This window comes from Coregonus clupeaformis, unplaced genomic scaffold, assembly GCF_020615455.1.
Source record: "Coregonus clupeaformis isolate EN_2021a unplaced genomic scaffold, ASM2061545v1 scaf0292, whole genome shotgun sequence".
In the NCBI taxonomy this organism is placed as follows: domain Eukaryota; kingdom Metazoa; phylum Chordata; class Actinopteri; order Salmoniformes; family Salmonidae; genus Coregonus; species Coregonus clupeaformis.
Window position 1 is genome coordinate 234470 of NW_025533747.1, and position 16575 is coordinate 251044.

General features: G+C 44.9%; 1 protein-coding gene across 1 annotated transcript in view; it reads left to right on the plus strand.

The window, feature by feature from the left end:
- The window catches only part of rfc1 (replication factor C (activator 1) 1), a 116820-nt gene that overhangs the window by 35236 nt on the left and 65009 nt on the right, over positions 1–16575 (plus strand). The window contains exons 11-14 of the mRNA XM_045214648.1: positions 10358–10766; positions 11041–11156; positions 12059–12173; positions 15324–15412. Coding sequence (XP_045070583.1) covers positions 10358–10766; positions 11041–11156; positions 12059–12173; positions 15324–15412 — 729 coding nt within the window. The remainder of the gene's footprint in view (positions 1–10357; positions 10767–11040; positions 11157–12058; positions 12174–15323; positions 15413–16575) is intronic.

The window sequence follows — 16575 nt, forward strand, 5'->3', positions numbered from 1 at the left end:
AACCTAGTAATATAGGGAGTAGGGTGCCATTTGGTCCAACCTAGTAATATAGGGAGTAGGGTGCCATTTGGGAACCCTAGTAATATAGGGAGTAGGGTGCCATTTGGGAACCCTAGTAATATAGGGAGTAGGGTGCCATTTGGTCCAACCCAGTAATATAGGGAGTAGGGTGCCATTTGGGAACCCTAGTAATATAGGGAGTAGGGTGCCATTTGGTCCAACCCTAGTAATATAGGGAGTAGGGTGCCATTTGGTCCAACCCTAGTAATATAGGGAGTAGGGTGCCATTTGGTCCAACCTAGTAAAATAGGGAGTAGGGTGCCATTTGGTCCAACCTAGTAAAATAGGGAGTAGGGTGCCATTTGGTCCAACCTAGTAAAATAGGGAGTAGGGTGCCATTTGGTCCAACCTAGTAAATAGGGAGTAGGGTGCCATTTGGTCCAACCTAGTAAAATAGGGAGTAGGGTGCCATTTGGTCAAACCTAGTAAATATAGGGAGTAGGGTGCCATTTGGTCCAACCCAGTAAAATAGGGAGTAGGGTGCCATTTGGGAACCCTAGTAAAATAGGGAGTAGGGTGCCATTTGGTCCAACCTAGTAAAATAGGGAGTAGGGTGCCATTTGGTCCAACCTAGTAAAATAGGGAGTAGGGTGCCATTTGGTCCAACCTAGTAAAATAGGGAGTAGGGTGCCATTTGGTCCAACCCAGTAAAATAGGGAGTAGGGTGCCATTTGGGAACCCTAGTAATATAGGGAGTAGGGTGCCATTTGGTCCAACCTAGTAATATAGGGAGTAGGGTGCCATTTGGGAACCCTAGTAAAATAGGGAGTAGGGTGCCATTTGGTCCAACCTAGTAATATAGGGAGTAGGGTGCCATTTGGTCCAACCTAGTAAAATAGGGAGTAGGGTGCCATTTGGTCCAACCTAGTAATATAGGGAGTAGGGTGCCATTTGGTCCAACCTAGTAATATAGGGAGTAGGGTGCCATTTGGTCCAACCCAGTAATATAGGGAGTAGGGTGCCATTTGGTCCAACCCAGTAATATAGGGAGTAGGGTGCCATTTGGTCCAACCCAGTAATATAGGGAGTAGGGTGCCATTTGGTCCAACCTAGTAATATAGGGAGTAGGGTGCCATTTGGGAACCCTAGTAAAATAGGGAGTAGGGTGCCATTTGGTCCAACCCAGTAATATAGGGAGTAGGGTGCCATTTGGTCCAACCCTAGTAATATAGGGAGTAGGGTGCCATTTGGTCCAACCTAGTAATATAGGGAGTAGGGTGCCATTTGGTCCAACCCTAGTAATATAGGGAGTAGGGTGCCATTTGGGCCAACCCTAGTAATATAGGGAGTAGGGTGCCATTTGGGAAACCCTAGTAAAATAGGGAGTAGGGTGCCATTTGGGAACCCTAGTAATATAGGGAGTAGGGTGCCATTTGGGAACCCTAGTAATATAGGGAGTAGGGTGCCATTTGGTCCAACCTAGTAATATAGGAGTAGGGTGCCATTTGGTCCAACCCAGTAATATAGGGAGTAGGGTGCCATTTGGGAACCCTAGTAAAATAGGGAGTAGGGTGCCATTTGGTCCAACCCAGTAATATAGGGAGTAGGGTGCCATTTGGGAACCCTAGTAATATAGGGAGTAGGGTGCCATTTGGTCCAACCCAGTAATATAGGGAGTAGGGTGCCATTTGGGAACCCTAGTAATATAGGGAGTAGGGTGCCATTTGGGAACCCTAGTAATATAGGGAGTAGGGTGCCATTTGGGAACCCTAGTAATATAGGGAGTAGGGTGCCATTTGGTCCAACCCAGTAATATAGGGAGTAGGGTGCCATTTGGTCCAACCCAGTAATATAGGGAGTAGGGTGCCATTTGGTCCAACCTAGTAATATAGGGAGTAGGGTGCCATTTGGGAACCCTAGTAAAATAGGGAGTAGGGTGCCATTTGGTCCAACCCAGTAATATAGGGAGTAGGGTGCCATTTGGTCCAACCTAGTAATATAGGGAGTAGGGTGCCATTTGGTCCAACCTAGTAATATAGGGAGTAGGGTGCCATTTGGTCCAACCTAGTAATATAGGGAGTAGGGTGCCATTTGGTCCAACCTAGTAAAATAGGGAGTAGGGTGCCATTTGGGAACCCTAGTAAAATAGGGAGTAGGGTGCCATTTGGGAACCCTAGTAATATAGGGAGTAGGGTGCCATTTGGGAACCCTAGTAATATAGGGAGTAGGGTGCCATTTGGGAACCCTAGTAATATAGGGAGTAGGGTGCCATTTGGGAACCCTAGTAATATAGGGAGTAGGGTGCCATTTGGGAACCCTAGTAATATAGGGAGTAGGGTGCCATTTGGTCCAACCTAGTAATATAGGGAGTAGGGTGCCATTTGGTCCAACCCAGTAATATAGGGAGTAGGGGTGCCATTTGGGAACCCTAGTAATATAGGGAGTAGGGTGCCATTTGGGAACCCTAGTAATATAGGGAGTAGGGTGCCATTTGGTCCAACCTAGTAATATAGGGAGTAGGGTGCCATTTGGTCCAACCCAGTAATATAGGGAGTAGGGTGCCATTTGGGAACCCTAGTAATATAGGGAGTAGGGTGCCATTTGGGAACCCTAGTAATATAGGGAGTAGGGTGCCATTTGGGAACCCTAGTAATATAGGGAGTAGGGTGCCATTTGGGAACCCTAGTAATATAGGGAGTAGGGTGCCATTTGGGAACCCTAGTAATATAGGGAGTAGGGTGCCATTTGGTCCAACCCAGTAATATAGGGAGTAGGGTGCCATTTGGGAACCCTAGTAATATAGGGAGTAGGGTGCCATTTGGGAACCCTAGTAATATAGGGAGTAGGGTGCCATTTGGTCCAACCTAGTAATATAGGGAGTAGGGTGCCATTTGGTCCAACCTAGTAATATAGGGAGTAGGGTGCCATTTGGGAACCCTAGTAATATAGGGAGTAGGGTGCCATTTGGTCGAACCCTAGTAATATAGGGAGTAGGGTGCCATTTGGTCCAACCCTAGTAAAATAGGGAGTAGGGTGCCATTTGGGAACCCTAGTAAAATAGGGAGTAGGGTGCCATTTGGGAACCCTAGTAAAATAGGGAGTAGGGTGCCATTTGGGAACCCTAGTAATATAGGGAGTAGGGTGCCATTTGGGAACCCTAGTAATATAGGGAGTAGGGTGCCATTTGGGAACCCTAGTAATATAGGGAGTAGGGTGCCATTTGGTCCAACCCAGTAATATAGGGAGTAGGGTGCCATTTGGTCCAACCTAGTAATATAGGGAGTAGGGTGCCATTTGGTCCAACCTAGTAATATAGGGAGTAGGGTGCCATTTGGTCCAACCCTAGTAATATAGGGAGTAGGGTGCCATTTGGTCCAACCTAGTAATATAGGGAGTAGGGTGCCATTTGGTCCAACCTAGTAATATAGGGAGTAGGGTGCCATTTGGTCCAACCTAGTAATATAGGGAGTAGGGTGCCATTTGGGAACCCTAGTAATATAGGGAGTAGGGTGCCATTTGGGAACCCTAGTAATATAGGGAGTAGGGTGCCATTTGGTCCAACCTAGTAAAATAGGGAGTAGGGTGCCATTTGGTCCAACCTAGTAAAATAGGGAGTAGGGTGCCATTTGGGAACCCTAGTAAAATAGGGAGTAGGGTGCCATTTGGGAACCCTAGTAATATAGGGAGTAGGGTGCCATTTGGGAACCCTAGTAAAATAGGGAGTAGGGTGCCATTTGGTCCAACCCAGTAATATAGGGAGTAGGGTGCCATTTGGTCCAACCCAGTAATATAGGGAGTAGGGTGCCATTTGGGAACCCTAGTAATATAGGGAGTAGGGTGCCATTTGGGAACCCTAGTAAAATAGGGAGTAGGGTGCCATTTGGTCCAACCCAGTAATATAGGGAGTAGGGTGCCATTTGGTCCAACCTAGTAATATAGGGAGTAGGGTGCCATTTGGTCCAACCTAGTAATATAGGGAGTAGGGTGCCATTTGGTCCAACCTAGTAATATAGGGAGTAGGGTGCCATTTGGTCCAACCTAGTAAAATAGGGAGTAGGGTGCCATTTGGTCCAACCTAGTAAAATAGGGAGTAGGGTGCCATTTGGTCCAACCCAGTAATATAGGGAGTAGGGTGCCATTTGGTCCAACCTAGTAATATAGGGAGTAGGGTGCCATTTGGTCCAACCTAGTAATATAGGGAGTAGGGTGCCATTTGGTCCAACCCAGTAATATAGGGAGTAGGGTGCCATTTGGTCCAACCTAGTAAAATAGGGAGTAGGGTGCCATTTGGTCCAACCTAGTAATATAGGGAGTAGGGTGCCATTTGGTCCAACCTAGTAATATAGGGAGTAGGGTGCCATTTGGTCCAACCTAGTAATATAGGGAGTAGGGTGCCATTTGGGAACCCTAGTAATATAGGGAGTAGGGTGCCATTTGGTCCAACCTAGTAATATAGGGAGTAGGGTGCCATTTGGGAACCCTAGTAATATAGGGAGTAGGGTGCCATTTGGTCCAACCTAGTAATATAGGGAGTAGGGTGCCATTTGGTCCAACCCAGTAATATAGGGAGTAGGGTGCCATTTGGGAACCCTAGTAATATAGGGAGTAGGGTGCCATTTGGTCCAACCCAGTAATATAGGGAGTAGGGTGCCATTTGGGAACCCTAGTAATATAGGGAGTAGGGTGCCATTTGGTCCAACCTAGTAATATAGGGAGTAGGGTGCCATTTGGTCCAACCCAGTAAAATAGGGAGTAGGGTGCCATTTGGTCCAACCTAGTAATATAGGGAGTAGGGTGCCATTTGGTCCAACCCAGTAATATAGGGAGTAGGGTGCCATTTGGGAACCCTAGTAAAATAGGGAGTAGGGTGCCATTTGGGAACCCTAGTAATATAGGGAGTAGGGTGCCATTTGGGAACCCTAGTAATATAGGGAGTAGGGTGCCATTTGGGAACCCTAGTAATATAGGGAGTAGGGTGCCATTTGGTCCAACCCAGTAATATAGGGAGTAGGGTGCCATTTGGGAACCCTAGTAATATAGGGAGTAGGGTGCCATTTGGGAACCCTAGTAAAATAGGGAGTAGGGTGCCATTTGGGAACCCTAGTAAAATAGGGAGTAGGGTGCCATTTGGTCCAACCCAGTAATATAGGGAGTAGGGTGCCATTTGGTCCAACCCAGTAAAATAGGGAGTAGGGTGCCATTTGGTCCAACCCAGTAATATAGGGAGTAGGGTGCCATTTGGTCCAACCCAGTAAAATAGGGAGTAGGGTGCCATTTGGGAACCCTAGTAATATAGGGAGTAGGGTGCCATTTGGGAACCCTAGTAAAATAGGGAGTAGGGTGCCATTTGGGAACCCTAGTAAAATAGGGAGTAGGGTGCCATTTGGTCCAACCCTAGTAATATAGGGAGTAGGGTGCCATTTGGTCCAACCCAGTAATATAGGGAGTAGGGTGCCATTTGGTCCAACCCAGTAAAATAGGGAGTAGGGTGCCATTTGGTCCAACCCAGTAAAATAGGGAGTAGGGTGCCATTTGGGAACCCTAGTAATATAGGGAGTAGGGTGCCATTTGGTCCAACCTAGTAATATAGGGAGTAGGGTGCCATTTGGTCCAACCTAGTAATATAGGGAGTAGGGTGCCATTTGGTCCAACCCAGTAAAATAGGGAGTAGGGTGCCATTTGGTCCAACCCAGTAAAATAGGGAGTAGGGTGCCATTTGGTCCAACCTAGTAATATAGGGAGTAGGGTGCCATTTGGTCCAACCCAGTAATATAGGGAGTAGGGTGCCATTTGGTCCAACCCAGTAATATAGGGAGTAGGGTGCCATTTGGTCCAACCCAGTAATATAGGGAGTAGGGTGCCATTTGGTCCAACCCAGTAATATAGGGAGTAGGGTGCCATTTGGGAACCCTAGTAATATAGGGAGTAGGGTGCCATTTGGGAACCCTAGTAATATAGGGAGTAGGGTGCCATTTGGTCCAACCTAGTAATATAGGGAGTAGGGTGCCATTTGGTCCAACCTAGTAATATAGGGAGTAGGGTGCCATTTGGTCCAACCCAGTAAAATAGGGAGTAGGGTGCCATTTGGTCCAACCTAGTAATATAGGGAGTAGGGTGCCATTTGGTCCAACCTAGTAATATAGGGAGTAGGGTGCCATTTGGTCCAACCTAGTAATATAGGGAGTAGGGTGCCATTTGGTCCAACCTAGTAATATAGGGAGTAGGGTGCCATTTGGTCCAACCTAGTAATATAGGGAGTAGGGTGCCATTTGGTCCAACCTAGTAATATAGGGAGTAGGGTGCCATTTGGTCCAACCCAGTAAAATAGGGAGCAGGGTGCCATTTGGGAACCCTAGTAATATAGGGAGTAGGGTGCCATTTGGGATGCAAGATCATATTACAAGTTAATCATGACTGCGGTCGGATGCAGGTCTCTGAATGAACCGTAACTAATATAATATACTAAAACTACATTTAACTAATATAATATACTAAAACTATATTTAACTAATATAATATACTAAAACTATATTTAACTAATATAATATACTAAAACTATATTTAAATAATATACTAAAACTATATTTAAATAATATACTAAAACTATATTTAAATAATATAATATACTAAAACTATATTTAAATAATATAATATACTAAAACTATATTTAACTAATATAATATACTAAAACTATATTTAACTAATATAATATACTAAAACTATATTTAAATAATATACTAAAACTATATTTAAATAATATACTAAAACTATATTTAAATAATATACTAAAACTATATTTAAATAATATAATATACTAAAACTATATTTAAATAATATAATATACTAAAACTATATTTAACTAATATAATATACTAAAACTATATTTAACTAATATAATATACTAAAACTATATTTAAATAATATACTAAAACTATATTTAAATAATATACTAAAACTATATTTAAATAATATAATATACTAAAACTATATTTAAATAATATAATATACTAAAACTATATTTAAATAATATACTAAAACTATATTTAAATAATATAATATACTAAAACTATATTTAAATAATATAATATACTAAAACTATATTTAACTAATATAATATACTAAAACTATATTTAAATAATATACTAAAACTATATTTAAATAATATAATATACTAAAACTATATTTAAATAATATAATATACTAAAACTATATTTAACTAATATAATATACTAAAACTATATTTAACTAATATAATATACTAAAACTATATTTAAATAATATACTAAAACTATATTTAAATAATATACTAAAACTATATTTAAATAATATACTAAAACTATATTTAAATAATATAATATACTAAAACTATATTTAAATAATATAATATACTAAAACTATATTTAAATAATATACTAAAACTATATTTAAATAATATAATATACTAAAACTATATTTAAATAATATAATATACTAAAACTATATTTAAATAATATACTAAAACTATATTTAACTAATATAATATACTAAACCTATATTTAAATATTATACAAAAACTATATTTAAATAATATACTAAAACTATATTTAAATAATATACTAAAACTATATTTAAATAATATAATATACTAAAACTATATTTAAATAATATAATATACTAAAACTATATTTAAATAATATACTAAAACTATATTTAACTAATATAATATACTAAAACTATATTTAACTAATATAATATACTAAAACTATAAAAAGTTATATTTTGGTTTCATCTGATCATATGACATTCTCCCAATCCTCTTCTGGATCATCCAAATGCACTCTAGCAAACTTCAGACGGGCCTGGACATGTACTGGCTTAAGCAGGGGGACACGTCTTGCACTGCAGGATTTGAGTCCCTGGCGGCATAGTGTGTTACTGATGGTAGGCTTTGTTACTTTGGTCCCAGCTCTCTGCAGGTCATTCACTAGGTCCCCCCGTGTGGTTCTGGGATTTTTGCTCACCGTTCTTGTGATCATTTTGACCCCACGGGGTGAGATCTTGCGTGGAGCCCCAGATCGAGGGAGATTATCAGTGGTCTTGTATGTCTTCCATTTCCTAATAATTGCTCCCACAGTTGATTTCTTCAAACCAAGCTGCTTACCTATTGCAGATGCAGTCTTCCCAGCCTGGTGCAGGTCTACAATTTTGTTTCTGGTGTCCTTTGACAGCTCTTTGGTCTTGGCCATAGTGGAGTTTGGAGTGTGACTGTTTGAGGTTGTGGACAGGTGTCTTTTATACTGATAACAAGTTCAAACAGGGGCCATTAATACAGGTAACGAGTGGAGGACAGAGGAGCCTCTTAAAGAAGAAGTTACAGGTCTGTGAGAGCCAGAAATCTTGCTTGTTTGTAGGTGACCAAATATTTATTTTCCACCATAATTTGAAAATAAATTCATTAAAAATCCTACAATGTGATTTTCTGGATTATTTTTCTCAATTTGTCTGTCATAGTTGACGTGTACCTATGATGAAAATTACAGGCCTCTCTCATCTTTTTAAGTGGGAGAACTTGCACAATTGGTGGCTGACTAAATACTTTTTTCCCCCACTGTACCAAGTGAGAGGGTTTTTCATAAATGGTGGAGAATGAATAAATAAGTACTTTACCACATTGTCCGAGTAGACACCTGCTCGAGGCATAATGAGGGCTTCAAGAGTTATATTATTCCAAGTGAAAACCTAGGACGCTAGGAAATCCTTCCTTCCCGCTAGGAAATCCTTCCTTCTGCTAGGAAATCCTTCCTTCCCGCTAGGAAATCCTTCCTTCCGCCAGGAAATCCTTCCTTCCGCTAGGAAATCCTTCCTTCCCGCTAGGAAATCCTTCCTTCCCGCTAGGAAATCCTTCCTTCCGCCAGGAAATCCTTCCTTCCGCTAGGAAATCCTTCCTTCCGCTAGGAAATCCTTCCTGTGTTATTTAGAAAAAGAATGCCGACGTTCCCATGTTAACTGTGACTGTTTCTTTACTCTGAACACGTCTCCGATAAACATAAAATATTATGTCAACATGACGTCTAATAGAATACAATATCACCTGGGTTTTAAGAAGAGCAATGACTAAATGTATAATCAGTTCATTACTTAAATGCATAGCCTAACCAGGCTTTAACAAAATATTAGTACAGTACAAATATTAAAAAGTTCTATCCCAGAGCCCCCCTTTCTAGGGGAAACATCCTACTGGATATAAAGAAAGCAGTCATTCGAGTTAGGTCTGTCAGATGAATGCAGCGCTGCATTACAATCCAATCCCGATCTTCTACAGGATAAAAACCTGATTTGATGTGACATACGCTACCTGAGTTTCAGAAGAAAGTGGTGGGGAAAGTAATAAAGGGAAATATATATATATTTAAAGGATATGTGTGTATATATATATATGTATGTACGCTGCCGTTCAAAAGTTTGGGGTCACTTAGAAATGTCCTTGTTTTTGAAAGAAAAGCAAAAAAAATGTGTCCATTTTTTAAATAACATCGAATTGATCAGAAATACAGTGTAGACATTGTTAATGTTGTAAATGGCTATTGTAGCTGGAAACGGCTGATTTTTTTAAATGGAATATCTACATAGGCGTACAGAGGCCCATTATCAGCAACCATCAGTCCTGTGTTCCAATGGCACGTTGTGTTTGCTAATCCAAGTTTATCATTTTAAAAGGCTAACTGATCATTTGAAAACCCTTTTGCAATTATGTTAGCACAGCTGAAAACTGTTGTGCTGATTAAAGAAGCAATAAAACTGGCCTTCTTGAGACTAGTTGAGTATCTGGAGCAACAGCAAATGTGAGTTCGATTACAGGCTCAAAATGGCCAGAAACAAATAACTTTCTTCTGAAACTCGTCATTCTATTCCATGCGAGAAATTGCCAAGAAACTGAAGATCTCGTACAACGCTGTGTACTACTCCCATCACAGAACAGCGCAAACTGGCTCTAACCAGAATAGAAAGAGGAGTGGGAGGCCCCGGTGCACAACTGAGCAAGAGGACAAATACATTAGAGTGTCTAGTTTGAGAAACAGACGCCTCACAGGTCCTCAACTGGCAGCTTCATTAAATAGTACCCGCAAAACACCAGTCTCAACGTCAACAGTGAAGAGGCGACTCCTGGATGCTGACCTTCTAGGCAGAGTTGCAAAGAAAAAGCCATATCTCAGACTGGCCAATAAAAAGAAAAGATTAAGATGGGCAAAAGAACACAGTCACTGGACAGAGGAAGATTTTTTCTTTGCAACTCTGCCTAGAAGGTCAGCATCTTTGTTGTATCTCCTCTGTCTTCCTGGTGATGTACTAACTTGTATTTTCTCTGTCGTCCTATCAGAACAAGGTATCTAAGAGCAGAACCCCGGACACCAAGACCTCCCCCCGCACCCCCAAACTCTCCCCCAAAACTCCCCCCAAGACCCCCAACCCCTCCAAACCTGGCTCAGCGTCGAGGCGAGGAGTCGGGGTGGGGGACAGTGTGACCCCCCCAGGGAGGAGTACAGGTTCAGGTGTCAAAAGGGGGCTGGGCTTGGGGGGTAAGAGCGAATCAGCTTCCTCCTCTGCCGCTCCGTCTGTGCCCTCATTCGCGGGTGAAGATTTCAGTCTGCTGTGGGTGGACAAGTACCGCCCCCGGAATCTGAAGGCTGTGATTGGTCAGCAGGGAGACCAGAGCCCGGCCAATAAGTTGCTTCGCTGGCTGAAGAACTGGCACACTCACCATGCAGTGGGAGGGGCTAAACCAGCAGGTCTGTCTGTCTCTCTCTCTCTCTCTCTCTCTCTCTGTCTCTCTCTCTCTCTCTCTCTCTCTCTCTCTGTCTCTCTCTCTCTCTCTCTCTCTCTCTCTCTCTCTCTCTCTCTGTCTCTGTCTCTGTCTCTCTGTCTCTCTGTCTCTCTGTCTCTCTGTCTCTCTCTCTGGCTCTCTGTTTCTCTCTGTCTAGTAGTGTTTGTATACTCTCTTAGAAGTAGAGAAATAATTTGTCACCTCTTTCCCCCCACCCTCTCCATCTCTCTCTCTCTCAGGGAGAGGGTTTGGGAAGTTTGCCAGTGCTAAGGATGATGGTTCAAGCTTCAAGGCAGCCCTGCTATCTGGACCTCCGGGTGTGGGCAAGACCACCACAGCTGCCTTGGTCTGTGAGGTCAGTCTGAACACAAGCGCACGCCTCACACACTCGCACGCTACACACACACACGCTCTCACACGCTACACACACACACGCTCGCGCACCACACACACACGCACTCTCACACGCTACACACACACACACACACACACGCTCTCACACGCTACACACACACACGCTCGCGCACCACACACACACGCACTCTCACACGCTACACACACACACACACTCGCACGCTACACACACACGCACTCTCACACACTACACACTACACACACACACACACACGCTCGCACGCTACACACACACACGCTCACGCACTACACACACACACGCACTCTCACATGCTACACACGCACTCTCACACGCTACACACACACACACACACACACGCTCTCACACGCTACACACACACACGCTCGCGCACCACACACACACGCACTCTCACACGCTACACACACACACACACTCGCACGCTACACACACACGCACTCTCACACACTACACACTACACACACACACACACACGCTCGCACGCTACACACACACACGCTCACGCACTACACACACACACGCACTCTCACATGCTACACACACACGCTCGCACGCTACACACACACACGCTCGCACGCCTCACACACACACACTCGCACGCTACACGCTCGCACGCTACACACACACACACACGCTCGCACACCACACACACACGCACTCTCACACGCGCCACACGCTCGCACGCTACACACACACACGCTCGCACGCTACACACACACACGCTCGCACGCTACACACACGCTTGCACGCTACACACACACACGCTTGCGCGCCACACTCGCTCCACTCCAGTGTCTGTCCTGTGTTGTCTGGTTCTAAATCCCAGTTTCTGTTCACCTCATCTCTTACTGTGGTGAGTTTAGGAGCTGGCCTATAGCTATGTAGAGATGAATGCCAGCTGTACCCGCAGTAAGAACAGTCTAAAAGAGGTGATCGCTGAGTCTCTGGACAACACCAGCATCAACTACTTCTACACGGGTAAACACACACTCACACCACACACTCACACCACACACTCACACCACACACTCACACACACACACTCACACCACACACTCACACCACACACTCACACCACACACTCACACTCACACCACACTCACACCACACACACACACACACACACACACACCACACACACCACACACACTCACACCACACACTCACACCACACACTCACACCACACACTCACACCACACACTCACACCACACACTCACACCACACACTCACACCACACACTCACACACACACACTCACACCACACACTCACACACACACCACACACACACTCACACCACACACACACACACTCACACTCACACCACACACTCACACACACCACACACTCACACCACACACTCACACCACACACTCACACACACACACTCACACCACACACACCACACACCACACACACTCACACCACACCACACACTCACACTCACACCACACTCACACCACACACTCACACACACACCACACACACACTCACACTCACACCACACTCACACCACACACACACACACACACTCACACTCACACCACACACACCACACCACACTCACACTCACACACACACTCACCACACACTCACACACACACACTCACACCACACACACCACACACACACACACCACACACACCACACACCACACACACCACACACCACACACACACACACACACCACACACACACACACACACACACTCACACACACCACACACACACATACACACACACCACACACACCACACACACACACACTCACACTCACACCACACACTCACCTCACACCACACCTCACACCACACACTCACACCACACACACACACACACACACACACTCACACCACACACACCACACACCACACACACCACACACACCACACACACACACACTCACACCACACACTCACACTCACACCACACACACACACACCACACACACCACACACACCACACACACACACACACACACACTCACACACACACACACACACACACACACATACACACACACACACACACTCACACTCACACCACACACCACACACCACAAACACACACACACACACTCACACTCACACCACACACACCACACACACCACACACACACACACACACACACTCACACACACACCACACACACACATACACACACACACACACACACACTCACACTCACACCACACACCACACACCACACACCACACACACACACACTCACACTACACACCACACACCACACACACCACACACACCACACACACACACACACACACACATCACACACACACCACACACACACTACACACACACACACACACACACACACACACACACACACACCCACCACACACACACACACTCACACACACACACACACACACATACACACACACCACACACACACACACACTCACACTACACACCACACACACTCACACTCACACCACACACACACACACCACACACACCACACTCACACCACACACACACACACACTCACACACACACACACTCACACCACACACTCACACCACACACCCACACACACTCACACACCACACCACACACCTCACACCACACACACACACACACTCACACCACACACACACACACACTCACACCACACACACACTCACACCACACACACACACACTCACACTCACACCACACACACACTCACACCACACACACACACACACTCACACCACACACACACACACACTCACACCACACACACACACACACTCACACACACACACACACACACACTCACACCACACACACACACACACTCACACTCACACCACACACACTCACACCACACACACACACACACTCACACCTCACACACACACTCTCACACCACACACACACACACTCACACCACACCACACACACACTCACCACACACACACACACTCACACCACACACACACACACACTCACACCACACACACACACACACTCACACCACACACACACACACACTCACACCACACACTCACACCACACACTCACACCACACACACACACACACTCCCACACACACACACACTCACACCACACACACACACACTCACACCACACACACACACACACTCACACCACACACACACACACACACACACCACACACTCACACCACACACTCACACCACACACCACACACTCACACCACACCACACACCACACACACACCATTTTTCTGCAACCAAATTGCACTTTGTGGATGGAATTGAATTATCTTTCTTTTTTTTTTCTCTCTGTCTCTCTCTCTCCTTCCATCTCTCTCTCCCCTCCTGTCTCTCTCTCTCTCCTTCCATCTCTCTCTTTCTGTCTCTCTCTCTCCCCTCCTGTCTCTCTCTCACCTTCATCCCGCTCTCTCTCTCTCTCCTTCCATATTTCTCTCTCTCTGTCTATCTCTCTCTTTCTGTCTGTCTCTCTCTCTCTGTCTCTCGCTCTCTCCTTCCATCTCTCTCTCCCCTCCTCTCTCTCTCCTTCCATCTCTCTCCCCTCCTGTCTCTCTCTCCCCTCCTGTCTCTCTCTCCCCTCCTGTCTCTCTCTCCCCTCCTGTCTCTCTCTCTCCTTCCATCTCTCTCTCCCCTCCTGTCTCTCTCTCCCCTCCTGTCTCTCTCTCCCCTCCTGTCTCTCTCTCCTCTCTCTCTCTCTCTCTCTCTCTCTCTCTCTCCCTCTCTGTCTCTCTCTCCCCTCCTGTCTCTCTCTCCCCTCCTGTCTCTCTCTCTCTCTCCTTCCATCTCTCTCTCTCTCTACTTCAATCGCTCTCTCTCTCTCAATTCAATTTGCTTTATTTGCATGATTTACAATATGAACATAATCCTTCCGTCTCTCTCTCCCCTCCTGTCTCTCTCTCTCTCTCTCTCTCTCTCTCTCTCTCTCTCTCTCTCTCTCTCTCTCTCTCTCTCTCTCTCTCTCTCTCTCTCTCTCTCTCTCTCTCTCTCTCTCTCTCTCTCTCTCTCTCTCTCTCTCTCTCCTTCCATCTCTCTCTCCTTCCTCTCTCTCTCTCTCTCTCTCTCTCTCTCTCCTTCCATCTCTCTGTCTCTCTCTCTCCTTCCATTTCTCTCTCTCTGTATCTCTCTCCCCTCCTGTCTCTCTCCAGGTTCATCTCAGACAGTCAGTAGTAAACATGTTCTCATCATGGATGAGATCGATGGCATGGCAGGCAACGAAGACCGAGGGGGAATACAGGTACACACTTCCTGTCTCCATCTCTCACACACACACAGACCCAATCCCCACATCTACAGTGGGGAAAAAAAGTATTTAGTCAGCCACCAATTCTGCAAGTTCTCCCACTTAAAAAGATGAGAGAGGCCTGTAATTTTCATCATAGGTACACGTCAACTATGACAGACAAAATGAGGGGAAAAAAATCCAGAAAATCACATTGTAGGATTTTTAATGAATTTATTTGCAAATTATGGTGGAAAATAAGTATTTGGTCAATAACGAAAGTTTCTCAATACTTTGTTATATACCCTTTGTTGGCAATGACACAGGTCAAACGTTTTCTGTAAGTCTTCACAAGGGTTTCACACACTGTTGCTGGTATTTTGGCCCATTCCTCCATGCAGATCTCCTATAGAGCAGTGATGTTTTGGGGCTGTCGCTGGGCAACACGGACTTTCAACTCCCTCCAAAGATTTTCTATGGGGTTGAGATCTGGAGACTGGCTAGGCCACTCCAGGACCTTGAAATGATTCTTACGAAGCCACTCCTTCGTTGCCCGGGCGGTGTGTTTGGGATCATTGTCATGCTGAAAGACCCAGCCACGTTTCATCTTCAATGCCCTTGCTGATGGAAGGAGGTTTTCACTCAAAATCTCACGATACATGGCCCCATTCATTCTTTCCTTTACACGGATCAGTCGTCCTGGTCCCTTTGCAGAAAAACAGTCCCAAAGCATGATGTTTCCACCCCCATGCTTCACAGTAGGTATGGTGGTCTTTGGATGCAACTCAGCATTCTTTGTCCTCCAAACACGACGAGTTGAGTTTTTACCAAAAAGTTATATTTTGGTTTCATCTGACCATATGACATTCTCCCAATCCTCTTTTGGATCATCCAAATGCACTCTAGCAAACTTCAGACGGGCCTGGACATGTACTGGCTTAAGCAGGGGAACACGTCTGGCACTGCAGGATTTGAGTCCCTGGCGGCGTAGTGTGTTACTGATGGTAGGCTTTGTTACTTTGGTCCCAGCTCTCTGCAGGTCATTCACTAGGTCCCCCGTGTGGTTCTGGGATTTTTGCTCACCGTTCTTGTGATCATTTTGACCCCACGGGGTGAGATCTTGCGTGGAGCCCCAGATCGAGGGAGGTTATCAGTGGTCTTGTATGTCTTCCATTTCC